Genomic DNA, 14,778 nt, shown 5'->3' with positions numbered 1-14,778 from the left:
TTCATGGAGGATAGGTCCCATCAATGGCTATTAGCCTGGATGGGCAGGGATGGTGTCCCTAGCTTCTGTTTGCCAGAAGCTGGGAATGAGCAACAGGGGATGGAACACTTGATGTTTACTTGTTCTGTTCATTCCCTCTGGAGCACTTGGCATTGGCCACTGTCAGTAGACAGAATACTGGGCTAGATGGACTATTTGTCCGGCCCAGTTTGGCCGTTCTTATGTTCTTATGCTTAATGTGGAATGAAATGTCACATACTTGGAAAAAAATAATTTTGTGCGTAGACACAAAAAAACTTGGGTAAAAATACAGAAAAAAACTTTCATCACAGTGGTCTCTGGGGCTAAGGCAGTAGTAATGGAAAGCAATATTGCCGTGGTTCTTTCTGTGGTTTTGCAAATACCAGAGGAAGTTTTGGCCTGCATTTGCCATGCCCTGAACAATAGTGCCTCCTGCAACAACAGGGCTGCCCATGTGCTTAGGACAGACCCTTCTTGTCAGTATTTCCCGTGGTCAACCTTAGGCTTCTCCCCACTTAGTTCACTGGCTTTTGTGCATTGAATTCTAAGGCTCCTCTCTCTCCTCATTTATTGTATAGACTAGGTCCTAGACCAGGGGCGGGCAAACTATGGCCCGCGGGCTGGATCTGGCCCCTCAGGGCTTTGGATCCGGCCTCTGGGATTGTCCCCCGCAGCGCCACAGGCCCCATGCCGCTCTCAGTAGCGGCTGGCACCATGTCCCTGTGGCCCACAGGCCCTTGCCTCCAGGCACCACCCCCCGCAGTTCCCATTGTCCGGGAACAGGGAATCACAGCCAGTGGGAGCTTTGGGGGAGGTACCTGGAGGCGCAGCAAGGGCAGCACATGCAGAGCCCTCTGCCCCCCCTCCCCCAGGGGCCGCAGCGCTTCCTGGAGCGACGTGGGGCCGGGGACATGGCAAGCATGCTGCTGCCACCCCAGAGCCCGAACCCCTCCTGCACCCTGCCCCCCAACTCCCTGCCCTAAGCTCCCTGCCTTCACTGTGCACCCCTCCTGCACCCCAAACCCCTGCTCTGAGCCCCCTGCACCCCTGTGCACCCCAAGCCACTGTCTGGAGCCCCCTGCAGCAGCCTGCACTACTCCTGCACCCCAACCCCTGCCCTGAGCTCCTTTCTGCACTCTGCACGGCTCCTGCACCCCAACCCCCTGCCCTCAGCCCCCTCACACACCCCGTACCCCTCCTCTGCCCCAATCCCTTGCCCTGAGCCTCTTCCTGCACACTGCACTCCCTCCCAAATCCCGCACTCCCTTCCAAACCCCAACCCCCTGCCCTGGCTCTGCATACTATTTCCCCACCCAGATGTGGGTCTTGGCCCAAAATTTTGCTCACCCCTGTCCTAGGCACTTGAATCAGGCTTTAAGGGTCTCACCACTGTTCCTGTGACTTTCTAGGCATCAAAAAATTTGGTATTGCAACACTCAGCATCACAACTTCTAAATCCCTTGGTGAATCTAGCCAGTAGGTCTTTTCCTCACTGCTAAGTAAGGTAATTGTTTTGTTTTGTATAGAACCACAAATTCTGTGTTGAAAACTTGTTCACTTGTAACAGAGACAATGTGGGGAAGTCTGCACAAGTTTCTGCCTAGACAGCTTGTCTTTCAAAGGAGAATTGTAAGTATTTAAAATACTGTTTACAATGCTTTGCACCGTTTTTGGAGTTTTGTGTGCATTACATGTTTGTTTGCTATAGAAACTGTATGGCCTAATCTACAATGGAAAGAGACCAGTGAAGAAATAACTATGCCTTCCATCAGGGCTTTACATACAATGGCCCTGAGGTTTCATGCTGTAGACTGCTTTTCCAAAAAACCCTCAACCTTTCTTTCTTTGTCCAAATTAAAAATAGAGAGTTCACATCGGTAGCAAAATGTGCCAGGAGTGACCGCCCTTCGCTATTTGCTACTCCTGGCCCAGAAAGCGGCAACGGCAGAGTTAGCAAATTATTACACGTATGATCGCCATCTGGCACAATTCACTACTCCTGGACCAGGAGATGAGATGGTGGAGTAGCAAATTTCGACATGACTATCTGTCTTGATTTGCTTCCGCTGCACTACACGATGGGACAACAGACAGTGGCAGCGAATTTTGACAGGGGGCAGTAACTGCTAGAAGTAACAAATTGGGTCAGAAGGGGGGCAGTTTGTAAGCGCCCCCATGGCTCCTCTGCAACCAGGATGAGGCTCCCTGGGCTAGGGGGAACACGGAGAAGCTTCTCCGTGAATGTACCAGGGCCCCTTCTAGGGTGTTTGTGACACTCGGTGAATGCGACTCTGGATGGGGAGAAAAAAAAACCCTCCTCGGCTTGGATGGAAGAAAAGAAATGCAGATCCCTGCCTGTGAGGGGGGGTACTACACCCAGCAGGGTCGGGGTGGGGGGCGACAGAGCAGGACTGGGGCGCGGTGGGAGAGTGGAGGAGCTGGGAGTCAGGACGCCTGGGTTCTTCTAGCCACAGGCGAGCTCCAGCTCGGAAAGTCCCGGGTCCCACAGAGAGTGTTGTTGCAGGCGGGGTTGGTGTTGAGGGGCACGGGAAGGGGCTGGATCAGCTGACGGCTGGTGGTGCTGGGAGGAAGGAAGTGGGCGATGGGAAAAGCGGAGTCAGATCTTGTGCAGCAGCTGCTGCTCCTGGATTTGAATGGTCAGCAATCAGGGCTCCTGGAAGTGGAGGCTGAGCAGCTGCTGCTCCCACGTGGGGTCTGGGCCCGGGAGAGATCTGCGTTACAGCCCCCTCTGTGCCTAGCAGAGATGGGGACTTTCTCCAGTGGCTGGAACTAGCCTCTCAGCGGGCAGCCCCGGGTGCTGCCGACATCCGGAGCTGGAGACTGCAGGTGATGGGGACAGGGATGGGGATGGGCCGGAAAGTGACTCTCTGTACAAAGGATCCCCGGGGAGCCGCAGACCTTGCAGCCCCTGGGAATCTGCTGCCTGGCTGTGAATGCACCTGGGGGAGGGATAAGAGCTGCCTTAACAGGAAGGGAGCCAATTTCCTCTGCTCCTCTCAGAATCTGCTTCTCGTTGCTGCTAGCTCTTGTGATTTTATTGGGAGTCTTTAGGTAATTGGTGTTTTTTCTTAAAGCCGTTGGTTAGGTGAACATCTCAGCTTTCACTGAAAAAAAATGTTTCTAGCCCTCAGGTTTGATCTGAGGAGTCAGAAGGCAGAAAGCAAAACAAATTTATTATTAAACAGCCCTCCCCCATGTTTGTAAGCCTATCTTATTATTTGTTATTATTTATTTTATTATTTTTTTTGTCCCAACTAGTGATTTTTCAAAGTTTGAGGTTGGCAGTACTGTCTGCTCCAGGAACTAAACCAGAGAGCAGATGGCAGAGGGGTTTCAGGGAAACCATACGTATTTGATGGAGAAAGCAAGCAGAATTTGTGTTTTTTAGGAGAGAAGGAGTTGTGAGGATAACTGCATTACAGATTGTGAGGTGCAGCTTGGCCTCCACTCTAGACCTCAGAGAAGTACAAAAGGCCACAGACTCCTATAAATAACTACAAGGAGTCCGGTGGCACCTTAAAGACTAACAAATTTATTTGGGCATAAGCTTTTGTGGGTAAAAACCCTCACTTCTTCAGATGCATGGAGTGAAAATTACAGAATGAAATGAATAGGCAACAGGGTTAAAACAAACAAAAGTCAACCTGTGGAACTCTTTGCCAGCAGATGTTCTGAAGGCCAAGACTATAGCAGGGTTCAAAAAAGAAGTAGATAAATTCATGGCGGATAGGTCCATCTATGGCTATTAACCAGGATGGGCAGGGATGGTGTCCCTAGCTTCGGTTTGCTGGAAGCTGGGAATGGGTGACAGAGGATAGATCACTTGATGATTACCTGTTCTGTTCATTCCCTCTGGGGCACCTGGCATTGCCCACTGTTGGAAGACAGGATACTAGGCTAGATGGTTTGTTGGTCTGACCCAGTCTGGCCGTTCTTATGTTCTTATTTCTGGCGGCTGTGAGCACCCCAGGATCTCACATTGCCCAGGGGCGGCTCCAGGCCCCAGCGACCAAGCGCATGCCTGGGGCGGCAAGCCACTGGAGGCGCTCTGCCGGTCGCCGCGAGTGCAGCAGGCAGGCTCCCTTCGGTGGCTTGCCTGCAGAGGATCCGCTGGTTCTGCGGCTTTGGCGGACCTCCCGCAGGTGTGCTGCCAAAGGCAGCCTACCTGCTGTGCTTGGGGTGGCAAAAAGCCTAGAGCCGCCCCTGACATTGCCTGGAAACTAACTTGTAAATTTCCCCCTATTCAAAGTGATCATCATTGCCCATTCTTGTTATGAAAGCTGAAGCCAAGCTGCCCCAAGGAGAAGTGGTTGCATTTCTATGTGTAAGGATGGGGAGCAGGAAGAAAACTGAAGAACTGCAGGAGGTTGAGGGGGCATCTAAAGATGTCAGGCAGGAAGAGGCTGAGAGAGGCCCGGGGAAGTAGGGGATACAGAAGGGACACTAACTGGATAAAGGGAATCAGTGCAGGAGGATAAGGTGGGGCAACATGAATGTGCGGGGGTGGGGCAGGGGAAGATGAGGTGGCCACAGAAATCAGGTTGGCAGAAAGGGAAAATGAGGGGTAGGATGCTGTGAAGGGAAATGGGGGGAGAGGAGACTGAGTGTGGAAGGAGACCAGTCAGGGAAGGTAGAGAGATAGGGTAGTGATAAGTGAAGAAAGTGGGGAGGGATACCATATCAGCTTCCCCACCCCAGGGGATAGAAGCTAAGGCAATGGTCCCCAAACTTTTCACAGTTGCACCCCCTTACCCCTGTCTGCAACCCCCCCCCCCCCCGGGGAGCTGACATGTCTGGGGGTGGGGGCACAGACAGGGGTAAGGACACAGAGGCTGAGGCCACAGCTGTGGGCAGATCTGGGGCTGCGAGCAGAGCTGTGGCTGGGGGCTGAGGCTGGGGGTGAGGTTGGGACCAGGAGAAGCGGAAGCCTTAGCTGGGCCACTGTTGGGGGCTGGGGCTAGGGCCAGAGCAGAGCTGGTGGCGAAGTGGGGCTGGGTGATGCTCCTGCCCCGCCCCCTGTGTGGGCTGGCTCAGGCCCTGCTGCATCTCCCTGAATATTCCTCCATGCCCCCCTCGAGGGGCGTGCCCCACAGTTTGGAGACCTGTGGGCTAAGGGATGTCCCCTGCAAACAACCACTGGGAAATTTTGAACCTGACATGCTCAAACATGTTTTGCGGGTGGGCAGCTTCCCTCCAAAGTCTCAAAAACGAGAAGGCAAATTGCGACCCCCTCCCCTGGCCTCTCCTCCAAATGATTATGGTTTAAGCCAAATTTGTGATTTTGAGGACTGACGCCTGAATGCTGAATATCCGGGGTGGGCAACATTAAAAAAGGTCTGGGCCTCATCCCTCCTGGGCCACACGTCCAGGTCACATTCTGGTCTCAGTTAAATTCTGGTGTCAGTCCAGATTCATGGCAAGGAAGGACAGAGGCTGACACCAGATCTGGGGGAGATGAGATCTGTGTCCGTCCTGAGGTGGGGAAGAGGAAGGAGGCTATTGCATTTGCTTCTGCCACTGGAGGGCTCTGGTTATTATACAGGGAGGAGAGACGCAGGTTTTCTGGGGTCTTTACTTCCTGGGTCAGATACTGAGATGCTACTGCTGGCTCCTGCTCCATTTCTGGTCATCCAGGAGCCCAGGCTGAGCCATTGCTGCTCCCCAGTGGGATCTGTGTGGGGAGAGACCTGCATTAACCTCCCTCTCTGCCCAGCCAGGGGGGACTTTCTGCGGTGGCTGGAACCAGTTCCTGGGGCAGCCCCGGATTCTGCTGACACCAGCCCCTGAGCCGGAGCCTGCAGGTGAAGGGAGAGAGCTGGGGGAAAGGGCTTGGGCCGGGCAGGAAAGTGACTCTGCACCTTGCGCCATCTCTGCTCCTCATGGGTCTGCGTTGGTTTAGCAGCTGTAAGGAAGCAGCAGAAGGGCTTGCCCCTATGCAGGATTAGGGGCCTCAGGGTGACTAGTGGGGGGTCTCCAGTGAGGATTGGCTGAAATCACCCCAGCACCACAACAGAGGCAGCAAGCAGCTTGACCTAGAACATTTCCCCCCCCCCACACACACACATTCTGCTCAGAGGGAGAGCATCTGGGGACGCACTAGGAACACGTGGGGCAAGGGGGCAGCCTGGGAGGAAGGGAGGAAGGGTAGCGTGTCCCCCCATGAGCACAGGGACTAGGCAGAGACAGGAACTGGCTTTTCCTCTCCCTGCTCCTCCCCTTCTCCCCAGGAAAGGCAATCTGCCCCAGGATGCTGCAGGGAATGGAGCTGGGCAGGGCTGTGAGCCAGGAATGTCCTGTTCCCTGCCCCGCCCCCGATTGCTCCTGCTGCCCCTTCCAATCTCTCTGTCCTCGTCCTCCCTCTCTACCCTTCCCTTCTGGCTGGGAGACCTATTGTCCCATTCCTGGGGATGTTTCCTTTCCCATAGCTGGATTGGTTTCTGCTCCTGGTATTGGTAACAAATGCCATTTGGATCTAGTGTGACCGGATAACAAGTGTGAAAAATTGGCATGGTGAAGGAGGTGGGCGGGGGGGGAGGGCGGAGAGAGTACAGTAGGCACCTATATAAGACCAAGCCCCAAGTATCGGGACCGTCTCTATAAAATCGGGACATCTGGCCACCTTATTTGGATCCAAACTTTCTGCCCCCTAGTCTTTGGGGGTGTGTTGTGGGGGACCAGTTTCTCTAGCTATGATACAGACATGGCATTGTAAGGGTTATGGTACCCAACATGCACTATGCTTAATGTCACAGCTGGGATTCTGATGGAAGGGAAAGATTTTTTTTTAAAGTGGAATGAATATAAATTAACAATCCCTAGGGTCAATCTGCTGTAGCAACGTCCTCCTCATGTAGTTAGTCCATGTATCAGCCTCTAGGGGGTATTCTGAGCATTGGGAGCAATGACTGAAACTAATGGGGTTTTTTTTTGGGGGGGGGTGTTCAGAGCTGGAGTTTGGGGGGTCCAGGCTCAGAGCTGGCACTCTGGGTATGTTGTTACTGGAGATGGGGAAGCTGGGGGCAATGTCTGAATTTTAATATTTTGTGTACGTTTATAGAAGTGGTTCTCAACCTTTCCAGGCTACTGTACCCTTTTCAAGAGTCTGATTTGTCTTGGGTACCCCCAAATGTCACCTCACTTAAAAACAACTTGCTTACAAAATCACACCTAAAAATATGAAAGTGTTACACAGCACATGTTTACTGAAAATTTGCTTCTTTTCTCCTTTTTACCAGATAATTATAAAATAAATCAATTTGGAATATAAATATTGTACTTACTTTTCCATGTATAGAACATAGAGCAATATAAACAAGTCACTGTCTGTATGAAATTTGAGTTTGTACTGACTTTACTAGGGCTTATGATATAGTCTGTTGTGAAACTAGGCAAATATCTAGATAAGTTGATGTACCTCCTGGAAGACCTCTGCGTACCCCCAGAGGTATGTGTACCCCTATTTGAGAACCACTGCCCTGTAGCGTGGGGGATATTTGCAGCTGGGGGTTGGGCCCCTGGCAACAAGGTAGGTTTTATTTTTATTCGATTCTCTTTTCACACCTGTCTTGCTAAGGTTGGACTGGACAGTCTAAGGGCCACATCCTGCTCTGGGTGTGAATCTCAGGAATGCTGCATGGGCAGCTGCAACACAGGAAATCTGCAAGCTGTGAGAGTGTTTGTAGTCATTGGTAAATATATATATAAAAATCTCCCCCCTCCCTCATTCTTCCAGGGGGGGCTGCAAGAGCATCTGTGCTGTGCGAGAAACGAGCAAAGAGAAGCCAAAGATGACAAGGAGAGGCGAAGAGCAGAATGGCTGGTGGGTGGTCAGAGTCATTCTCCCCACCCTGGCACCGAGGTTTGCCTGGGATCAGAGTGCCTGGAGTGATGTGGCAACCACAAGGACCCTCCTGCCAGCCTCAGCCAGGAAACCATCCCCATTGGAATCCAGGGAGGAGGGTGGGGTCAAGCACGTGGAGGGTACCATGATGCTCTTGGGGAACATTTGCCAGTGTATGGGCCTTGTCTGTGAACTGGGCCAGAGAGACCCTGCCCAGAGCCTGCTCAGAAATTATAGTGGCTGGGATTTCTCTGGAGTGCCTAGGGAAGATGGGGAGAGAGGAGAGAAAATGTGGGCTGACTGGATGGAGATTTTTGGCTTAGTGCAAGTTGTTGAGGTTTTTGTGCTGTTGCCATTTGTACTTGCCCTGGGCCTTCCATCCTTCCTGTTCTAAGTGAACTTCCCATCATGCACCACTAGGGACCCTGGGTTCTAGCCAATATCTCCCCATCTGCTGGGAGGCAAATGTAGGATATTCCCCTGGTTACCTTGCCACCCTCTCCCTGTAACTGCAGAAACAGACAGAAGCCAAGAGGCAGAAAATCATCCCGGAGTGGAAGAAGCTATGTGGGTTTCTGCAGGAGCAGCTTCCTGCTGTCCTAGCTGGAAGAGCTAGACAGAGCAATTGTTAAAAGAGAGGATGAGAGGATCTCTGAACTGTCCCTGGAGATTTCCTTGCTCAGTGAAATGGGAGGAGAGAATGGAAAGGAGCCATTGAGCCAATCCGTGCAGGTGAGACTGTGCCATTGTAATGATAATACACAGCATTTCTTTTCTGAAACTTTTTATTAAGGCAAAGATGGAATAAAATGTTAACTTCCTAAATCATACATGACTTATTCATGATCATGTTAATATTCAAAGAACCTGGCTAAAGATTCTGACTTGTCGACTCCTCTGAGTACGCTACAAAGGATGACCTCATTTCTAAACACCTGTCCTCTTTTTGGCACTTCTCTTGTGTACGTACTTGGTGTGAAAGCTGTTCCATTACAAGAAGAGTCCATGTTTTACAATACCACAATTCCATAGGACTAGAAGTCACATTTTTCCAGTAATAAGCAACACAGAGCCTTGCTGTTAACCATAAAAAAAAAGAAATTAATTTGTCATTCTTTTTAAAATGTACTGGACTTTAAGGAAGCAGGTCAGGAGATCTCTTGGAAGCTGTCATTTTGTTATAAGATGAATCTCTTTAATAATTGCCTCCCCAAACTGTCTAGTTCCTGGACACAATCGCCATATGTGCAAGTATGTTCCCTTGTCCCTACCACAGTGCATCCCTAACAGTAAAAATATGATTGATCTTGAGTCAAATGCCATCTATACAGTAATTTATTAAAATCTTTGTGAGCTACACAAATTGAAGATGTATATGTATATCCCCTCTCCCACTCAATCAATATCAATATCTTTGCCCATATCCCTCTCCCATCTTTTTATCTGGGTTTTCCTATCAACATCTTTTTCAATCAAAATTGTATATATCTTAGAAATTAAAACTTTTGTTCCAGATTCATCCTGGATTAACTCCTCAAATGTGGTCAAAGGTCTAGATAGAGACATCTTTTATCCCGATTTCACAATAGAATGTTTGATTTGTAAATATTGAAAATATGGGATCTTAATTATTATTAGCTATCTCTTGATATGATTTCAAATCGGGACCCAGGAACAGCTGTCCAAACTAAGTAATCTCAGCTCTTACCCACAATGCGTAGTCACTTTGATATTTCCTAGTGATAAATTCGTGACTAGTAATAAAAGTAGCTACAGGAGAGGGCCTCAGGTAAAGGAATTCTTTAAAAAGTTGCCCAAAGCTGCTAAAGTGGCCTGGATGAATGGGTGATTTTTTATTTTTGGTGACCTACATTTCTTTGTAACCTAACAGTTACTATCAATAGCTATATTTGGGCTCTTGTCTTGTTCAAGTTTTACCCAGCATTTGGATGGTCTATTGTTAATGCGATCGATCATGTCTTTCAATTGTGATGCATAATAATAACAAGCCAAATTAGGGAAAGCTAGTCCACCCAATTGTGTAGGTTTATTCAGTACTTTAGAACTCTCCCTTTGTCTTGTATGTTTCCATATGAATTTTAATAGTGCATCCTGCCATGTTTTTAAAGCATGTCATGGGTACCAACTGGGATGTACTGAAACAAAAATAACAACTTTGAGAGGACATTCATCTTTTACGAGGCTACCCTACCTAGCCAAGAAATTTAATATTTGTTCAATTTCTCCAACTCTTATGTTGTTGTTTTTTCCCACAGTGGAGGGTTGTTTGCCTTAAAAAAAGATTTTACAATATTTATTCCTAAATATTTTTAAAATGTCATTACCCATTTAAATTTATGTCGCTGACAGCAGTTTGTTTTGTCCCTTTCAGGAATATTAATTCCTAAAATTTCAGATTTATCATAGTGTATTTTGAAGCCTGATACCTGCCCAAATTCCAAAGTCAATTCTCTTCTATCATTTTTCATGATGCTTCTGGATCCTGCAAATATAACAAGATATTATCAGAATACAAAGCTATTTTTGTGTTCTAATCCAAAAGATATTTTGATGCTCTTTGCCAAGAGGCTTTTTCTTATATGTATGGCAAATGGCTCCATTGCCAGAGTAAACAGGGTGAATAAGGGACAATTCTGTCCCTTACTCCTAGACAGATTAAAAGTTGCATATTGATGACCAAACATTTCCAAAACCAACCCTTACCAAAATATGTCTGATGTATTCCCCTCCAGCCAGTTGAATGCTTTCTCACTAACCAAACAAAGTAGCACACAGGAAAAATTGCTAGAATTAATGTTATAAATAAAGGCTAGATTTACATTAGACCTAATTTCTGATGCACCGATTTTGGTTCATTGATTTCTGGTCTCACACTGCTGTTGTTTGCTGGGCATGATTTTAACACAGTCCTTGAGTTATATCAATAGCCTTTTTTGTTTGGACTAATTCAGTCTTCCTGTCTTCCTGTCTCTCTTTTGCATCTTTGTTATACTGTGGCATTTTTTGAACTTTCACTCATTTTTGACGGTTAAGCTCACAATTAGGGTAAATTATCACAACAGGGGATGACATGTGCCAGCACATTGCACAGGAATAAACTTTTGCATTGGGCGGTGGCATGTCCCAGCTACTTCAGAACCATCCAAGAGTCACATTAACAAGACTTGTGACTACATACACATATTCAAATATCAATAACGGTTGTGAAAAATGAGTCACACAGACTGTGAAATAAGCCCTTCCCTGTGAAATCCGATATCTCCCTGCTGCTTGGAGGACTCCAATCAGGGGATCCTAGCTCCAGCTGGGCTGGGGCGGGACAGGAGCTAGGACCCTGTTCATCCCCTGCACAGCCGCTCTCTGGGGGGAGCTCATACTCACCTCCACCTCCGGGAACCTCCTGCGACTGCAGGAAGTGCCACGGTTTCTGCCTTTGGAGTTCAGCTGAGGGTGGCAGTCCTGTGAACCCCCTACAACAGGTTTGTGATCCCCCTACAGTCCCCTTTTGGGTTAGGACCCCCACGGTTACAGCACCATGAAATTTCAGATTTAAACATCTGAAAATGTGAAATTTACCAGTTTGGCAGGGCCCTATCAATAATTTATTCAAATTAAGAGGCAAATACACCATGTGAGAGTGGGTTTTGTTTACTATAAATTATTAGAAAATTCAATCTCACTTATTTTGTTGACATTTTAAAAAAATTAAAACTTGCATTGATGAAGGTTTTGTTTGTTTGCTTTTTTTAAATCTTGGCCTTTTGAATAAGAAATTGGGAATAAGGAACCAACCTTAACCTCTGGAATATTATTTGCGTTCATAATTCACCCTCATCTCACTTGTGTACTTTTTCCTGGAACAGGATTTCTTCTTCCCAAACCTGACATGATTTCCAAGGTGGAACAAGGGGAAATGCTGTGGATCCCAGATCTCCAGGGCTCCAAGGAGAGGGAGATCTTGAGAGGTATCTGTGCAGGAGTCCTTTAAACTGACTTAGAAATGATTCTTGAATGACAGAAACAGCTTGGGGTCCCAAAAACGTGTTGTTGCCTGCCTCTCTTCTGGATTGTACCCAGCAGGTGCTGTATCCTCATGGCAGATGTCACTGATGTCTTCACATCCACCATCACTGACACCTGGCAGCACCTCCTTGCCACCTGAGATAGGATGTAGAGGTTCCATCCTCTCTATTCTCTGGGAAAAATTTTTGGAGATTCTGATTTTTTTTTTAATCTCCCAACAGTTCATTTCATTTGTGTCTCCCCCAACACATCCACCAACCCATTTGCTCTGCCCCTTTCTGAGGTTTCCCTTCCTCCCTTTCCCCACCCTCCTGACACAGGAAGTGACTCGCATCTAGATTCTCTTTCTATCTCAGCAGGTGATGGGATGATGAGAAAGTATGAGGAGGAGAATCCCCAGCAGGAAGGACCTGAGCAAGTGGAACAACACTGGACATTACTGGGAAGATCTCAAGGGAATGTGTCCTCAAGTCCTGAGCAGGATGCAGCTTGTGAGAATGAGCACAGGCCAGAGAACCATCAGGATAAACTCCCAGTGCAGGAAGTAGGTAAATCTGTTGATTATGGGGGAGGTTGCAAGGACCTTGAGAGAACAACAGTCCAGCAGAGAATCTCCATGGGAGAGAGAAAAACCACATGCACCAAGTGCGGGACAAACTTCAAACAGAGATCAGACCTAATTAGACATGAGAGAATCCACACAGGAGAGAAACTCTATAACTGTCCCAACTGTGGGAAAAGCTTCAACAATAGCTCAGCCCTTACTTTACATCAGAAAACCCATACAGGAGAGAGACCGTATAAGTGCCTCAACTGTGGGAAAAACTTCACTCGCAGCTCACGCCTCACTGAACATCAGAGATTCCACACAGGAGAGAAATCCTATAAATGCCTCGACTGCGGGAAAAGTTTCAGTGTGAACTCAGCCCTCATTAGACATTGGAGAGTGCACACAGGAGAGAAGCCTTATAAATGCCCTGACTGTGATAAAAGGTTCAATGTGAGTTCGTCCCTTAAAACATATCGGAGAATCCATACGGGCGAGAGACCCTATAGATGCCCCGACTGTGGGAAAAGCTTCAAAGAGAGATCAAGCCTTATTAACCATGAGAGAATCCACACAGGAGAGAGACCCTTTAAATGCCTCGACTGTGGGAAAAACTTCAACCAGATCTCAGCCCTTCTTCTACATCACAGACTTCACACAGAAGAGAGACCCTATAAATGCCCCAATTGTGGGAAAAACTTCCGTGTGAGCTCAGCCCTCATTAGACATCAGAGAATTCACACAGGCGAGAAACCATATAAATGCCTTGAATGTGGGAAAAGCTTCAATGTGATTTCATCCCTTTGTACACATCGGAACATTCACATGGGAGAGAAACCATATAAATGCCCTGACTGTGGGAAAAGTTTCAGTATTAGTTCATCCCTTATCACACATCAAAGAATCCATACAGAAGAGAGACCCTATAAATGCTCCAGCTGTAGGAAAAGCTTTAATATTAGCTCATCCCTGATTAAACATCAGAGAATGCACACAGAAGAGAGACCCTATAAATGCACCAACTGTGGGGAAAGTTTCATGCAGAGCTCATACCTTATTAAACATCAGAGAATCCACATAGCATAGACTCCTATAAATGCCCCAGTCAGTAGCCATAGTAAAAATAAACCATTTCCTGATTTCCCTCCGACATCAGTGACATTTGGTTCCCAAATATGTGGCTGCCCCTCTCAGGGGTGAGGATACAGCAGCAGACAAACCTGAACTGATGAGTGACTCTGGTTCTGTCTGTCTAGAACACTCTAGGCAGAGCAGAATACCTGATCCCCTTTGCCTCATTGCTGCAGGCCCGGCTGCTGAGGTGATGTGCCTCTCCGCCTTCTACCTGATGGTCAAAGGAAGAGAAAAGAACTCTTCTGAAAATTCCCTCTCCCCTTCCCTGCCCTTTCATGGAGATTAGCAGAAGAAAACTTGGGCCCCATATTCACTCTAGAGACCTGTATCCATCTCTCTTCTTCCACCAGCCCATGAGCTGGGCTCTCACACTTAACTGGAATTGTTCCCTGCAGTGGGTGTCCCTGAGGGCTGGTAACTCCTTCTCTCCCCAAATCCCCCAGGGTGCTTCGTTCTCAGGGGATCAGATATTAACAGACCAGGAGGGATGGGTGTTGGGCAGGTAATGGAGAAAGTTAATGTTTGGAGCTGATGGAGATGGGAACCAGAAGCAGTCAGATGCAGAGTGTTGAGGTTTCCAGTGTGTGGGGATCATGGAATAACAAGGGTGGAAAGGGATGGGATTAGGAAGGTACTTCTCCTATATTTCAGCCCCTCTGCCCCTTTCCCTGTCCTCTCAGTATTAAGAAAGCATCACTGAAGGGACACAAGAACTAAGGGTCACAAAATGAAATTAATGGGCAGTAAGTTTAAAACAAACAAAAGGAAGTATTTGTTCACACAAAGCCTGTGGAACTGTTTGCCAGTGGATGTTGTGAAGGCTAAGCCTATAACACAGTTAAAAAAAGAACTAAATAATTTCATGGAGGATAGGTCCATCAATGGCTATTAGCCAGGATGCACAGGGATGGTATCCCTAGCCTCTGTTTGCCAGAAGCTGGGAATGGGCGACAGGGAATGGATCACTTGATGATTACCTGTTCATTCCCTCTGGGGCACCTGGCATTGGCCACTCTCGGAAGACAGGATACTGGGCTAGATGGACCTTTGGTGTGATCCATTATGGCCGTTCTTATATGATTTCCAAAGGGACGCGTGGGCCAGGCCCACCTCAGCTTTAGCCTCCAGAAGTTTGTCTCGAGTAAGAAAAGTGGTGAGGGTTAGCTAGTGT

The 14,778-nt window shown here is 47.9% G+C and overlaps 1 protein-coding gene across 11 annotated transcripts in view; it reads left to right on the top strand.

Annotated features, from left to right (window-relative positions):
- Positions 1-14,387, top strand: part of LOC115641023 (zinc finger protein 664-like) — a 42,340-nt gene extending 27,953 nt beyond the window's left edge. The window contains exons 1-4 of one of the 11 annotated variants that reach the window (XM_030544121.1): positions 1,570-1,650; positions 7,775-8,614; positions 11,767-11,868; positions 12,283-14,387. In XM_030544121.1, the coding sequence (XP_030399981.1) occupies positions 11,790-11,868; positions 12,283-13,559 (1,356 nt within the window). In that variant the 5' untranslated portion in view covers positions 1,570-1,650; positions 7,775-8,614; positions 11,767-11,789 and the 3' untranslated portion in view covers positions 13,560-14,387. Of the gene's footprint in view, positions 1-1,569; positions 1,651-2,585; positions 2,869-7,323; positions 11,383-11,766; positions 11,869-12,282 lie in introns of those variants that run through there. The other 10 variants (XM_030544123.1, XM_030544117.1, XM_030544118.1 and 7 more) reach the window with 10 other exon arrangements.
- Positions 14,388-14,778: the final 391 nt, after the last annotated feature.

The sequence above is a fragment of the Gopherus evgoodei genome, unplaced genomic scaffold, assembly GCF_007399415.2.
Source record: "Gopherus evgoodei ecotype Sinaloan lineage unplaced genomic scaffold, rGopEvg1_v1.p scaffold_33_arrow_ctg1, whole genome shotgun sequence".
In the NCBI taxonomy this organism is placed as follows: domain Eukaryota; kingdom Metazoa; phylum Chordata; order Testudines; family Testudinidae; genus Gopherus; species Gopherus evgoodei.
Note: the sequence above shows the minus strand (reverse complement) of the source record. Positions and strands in the feature narration are given on the sequence as shown.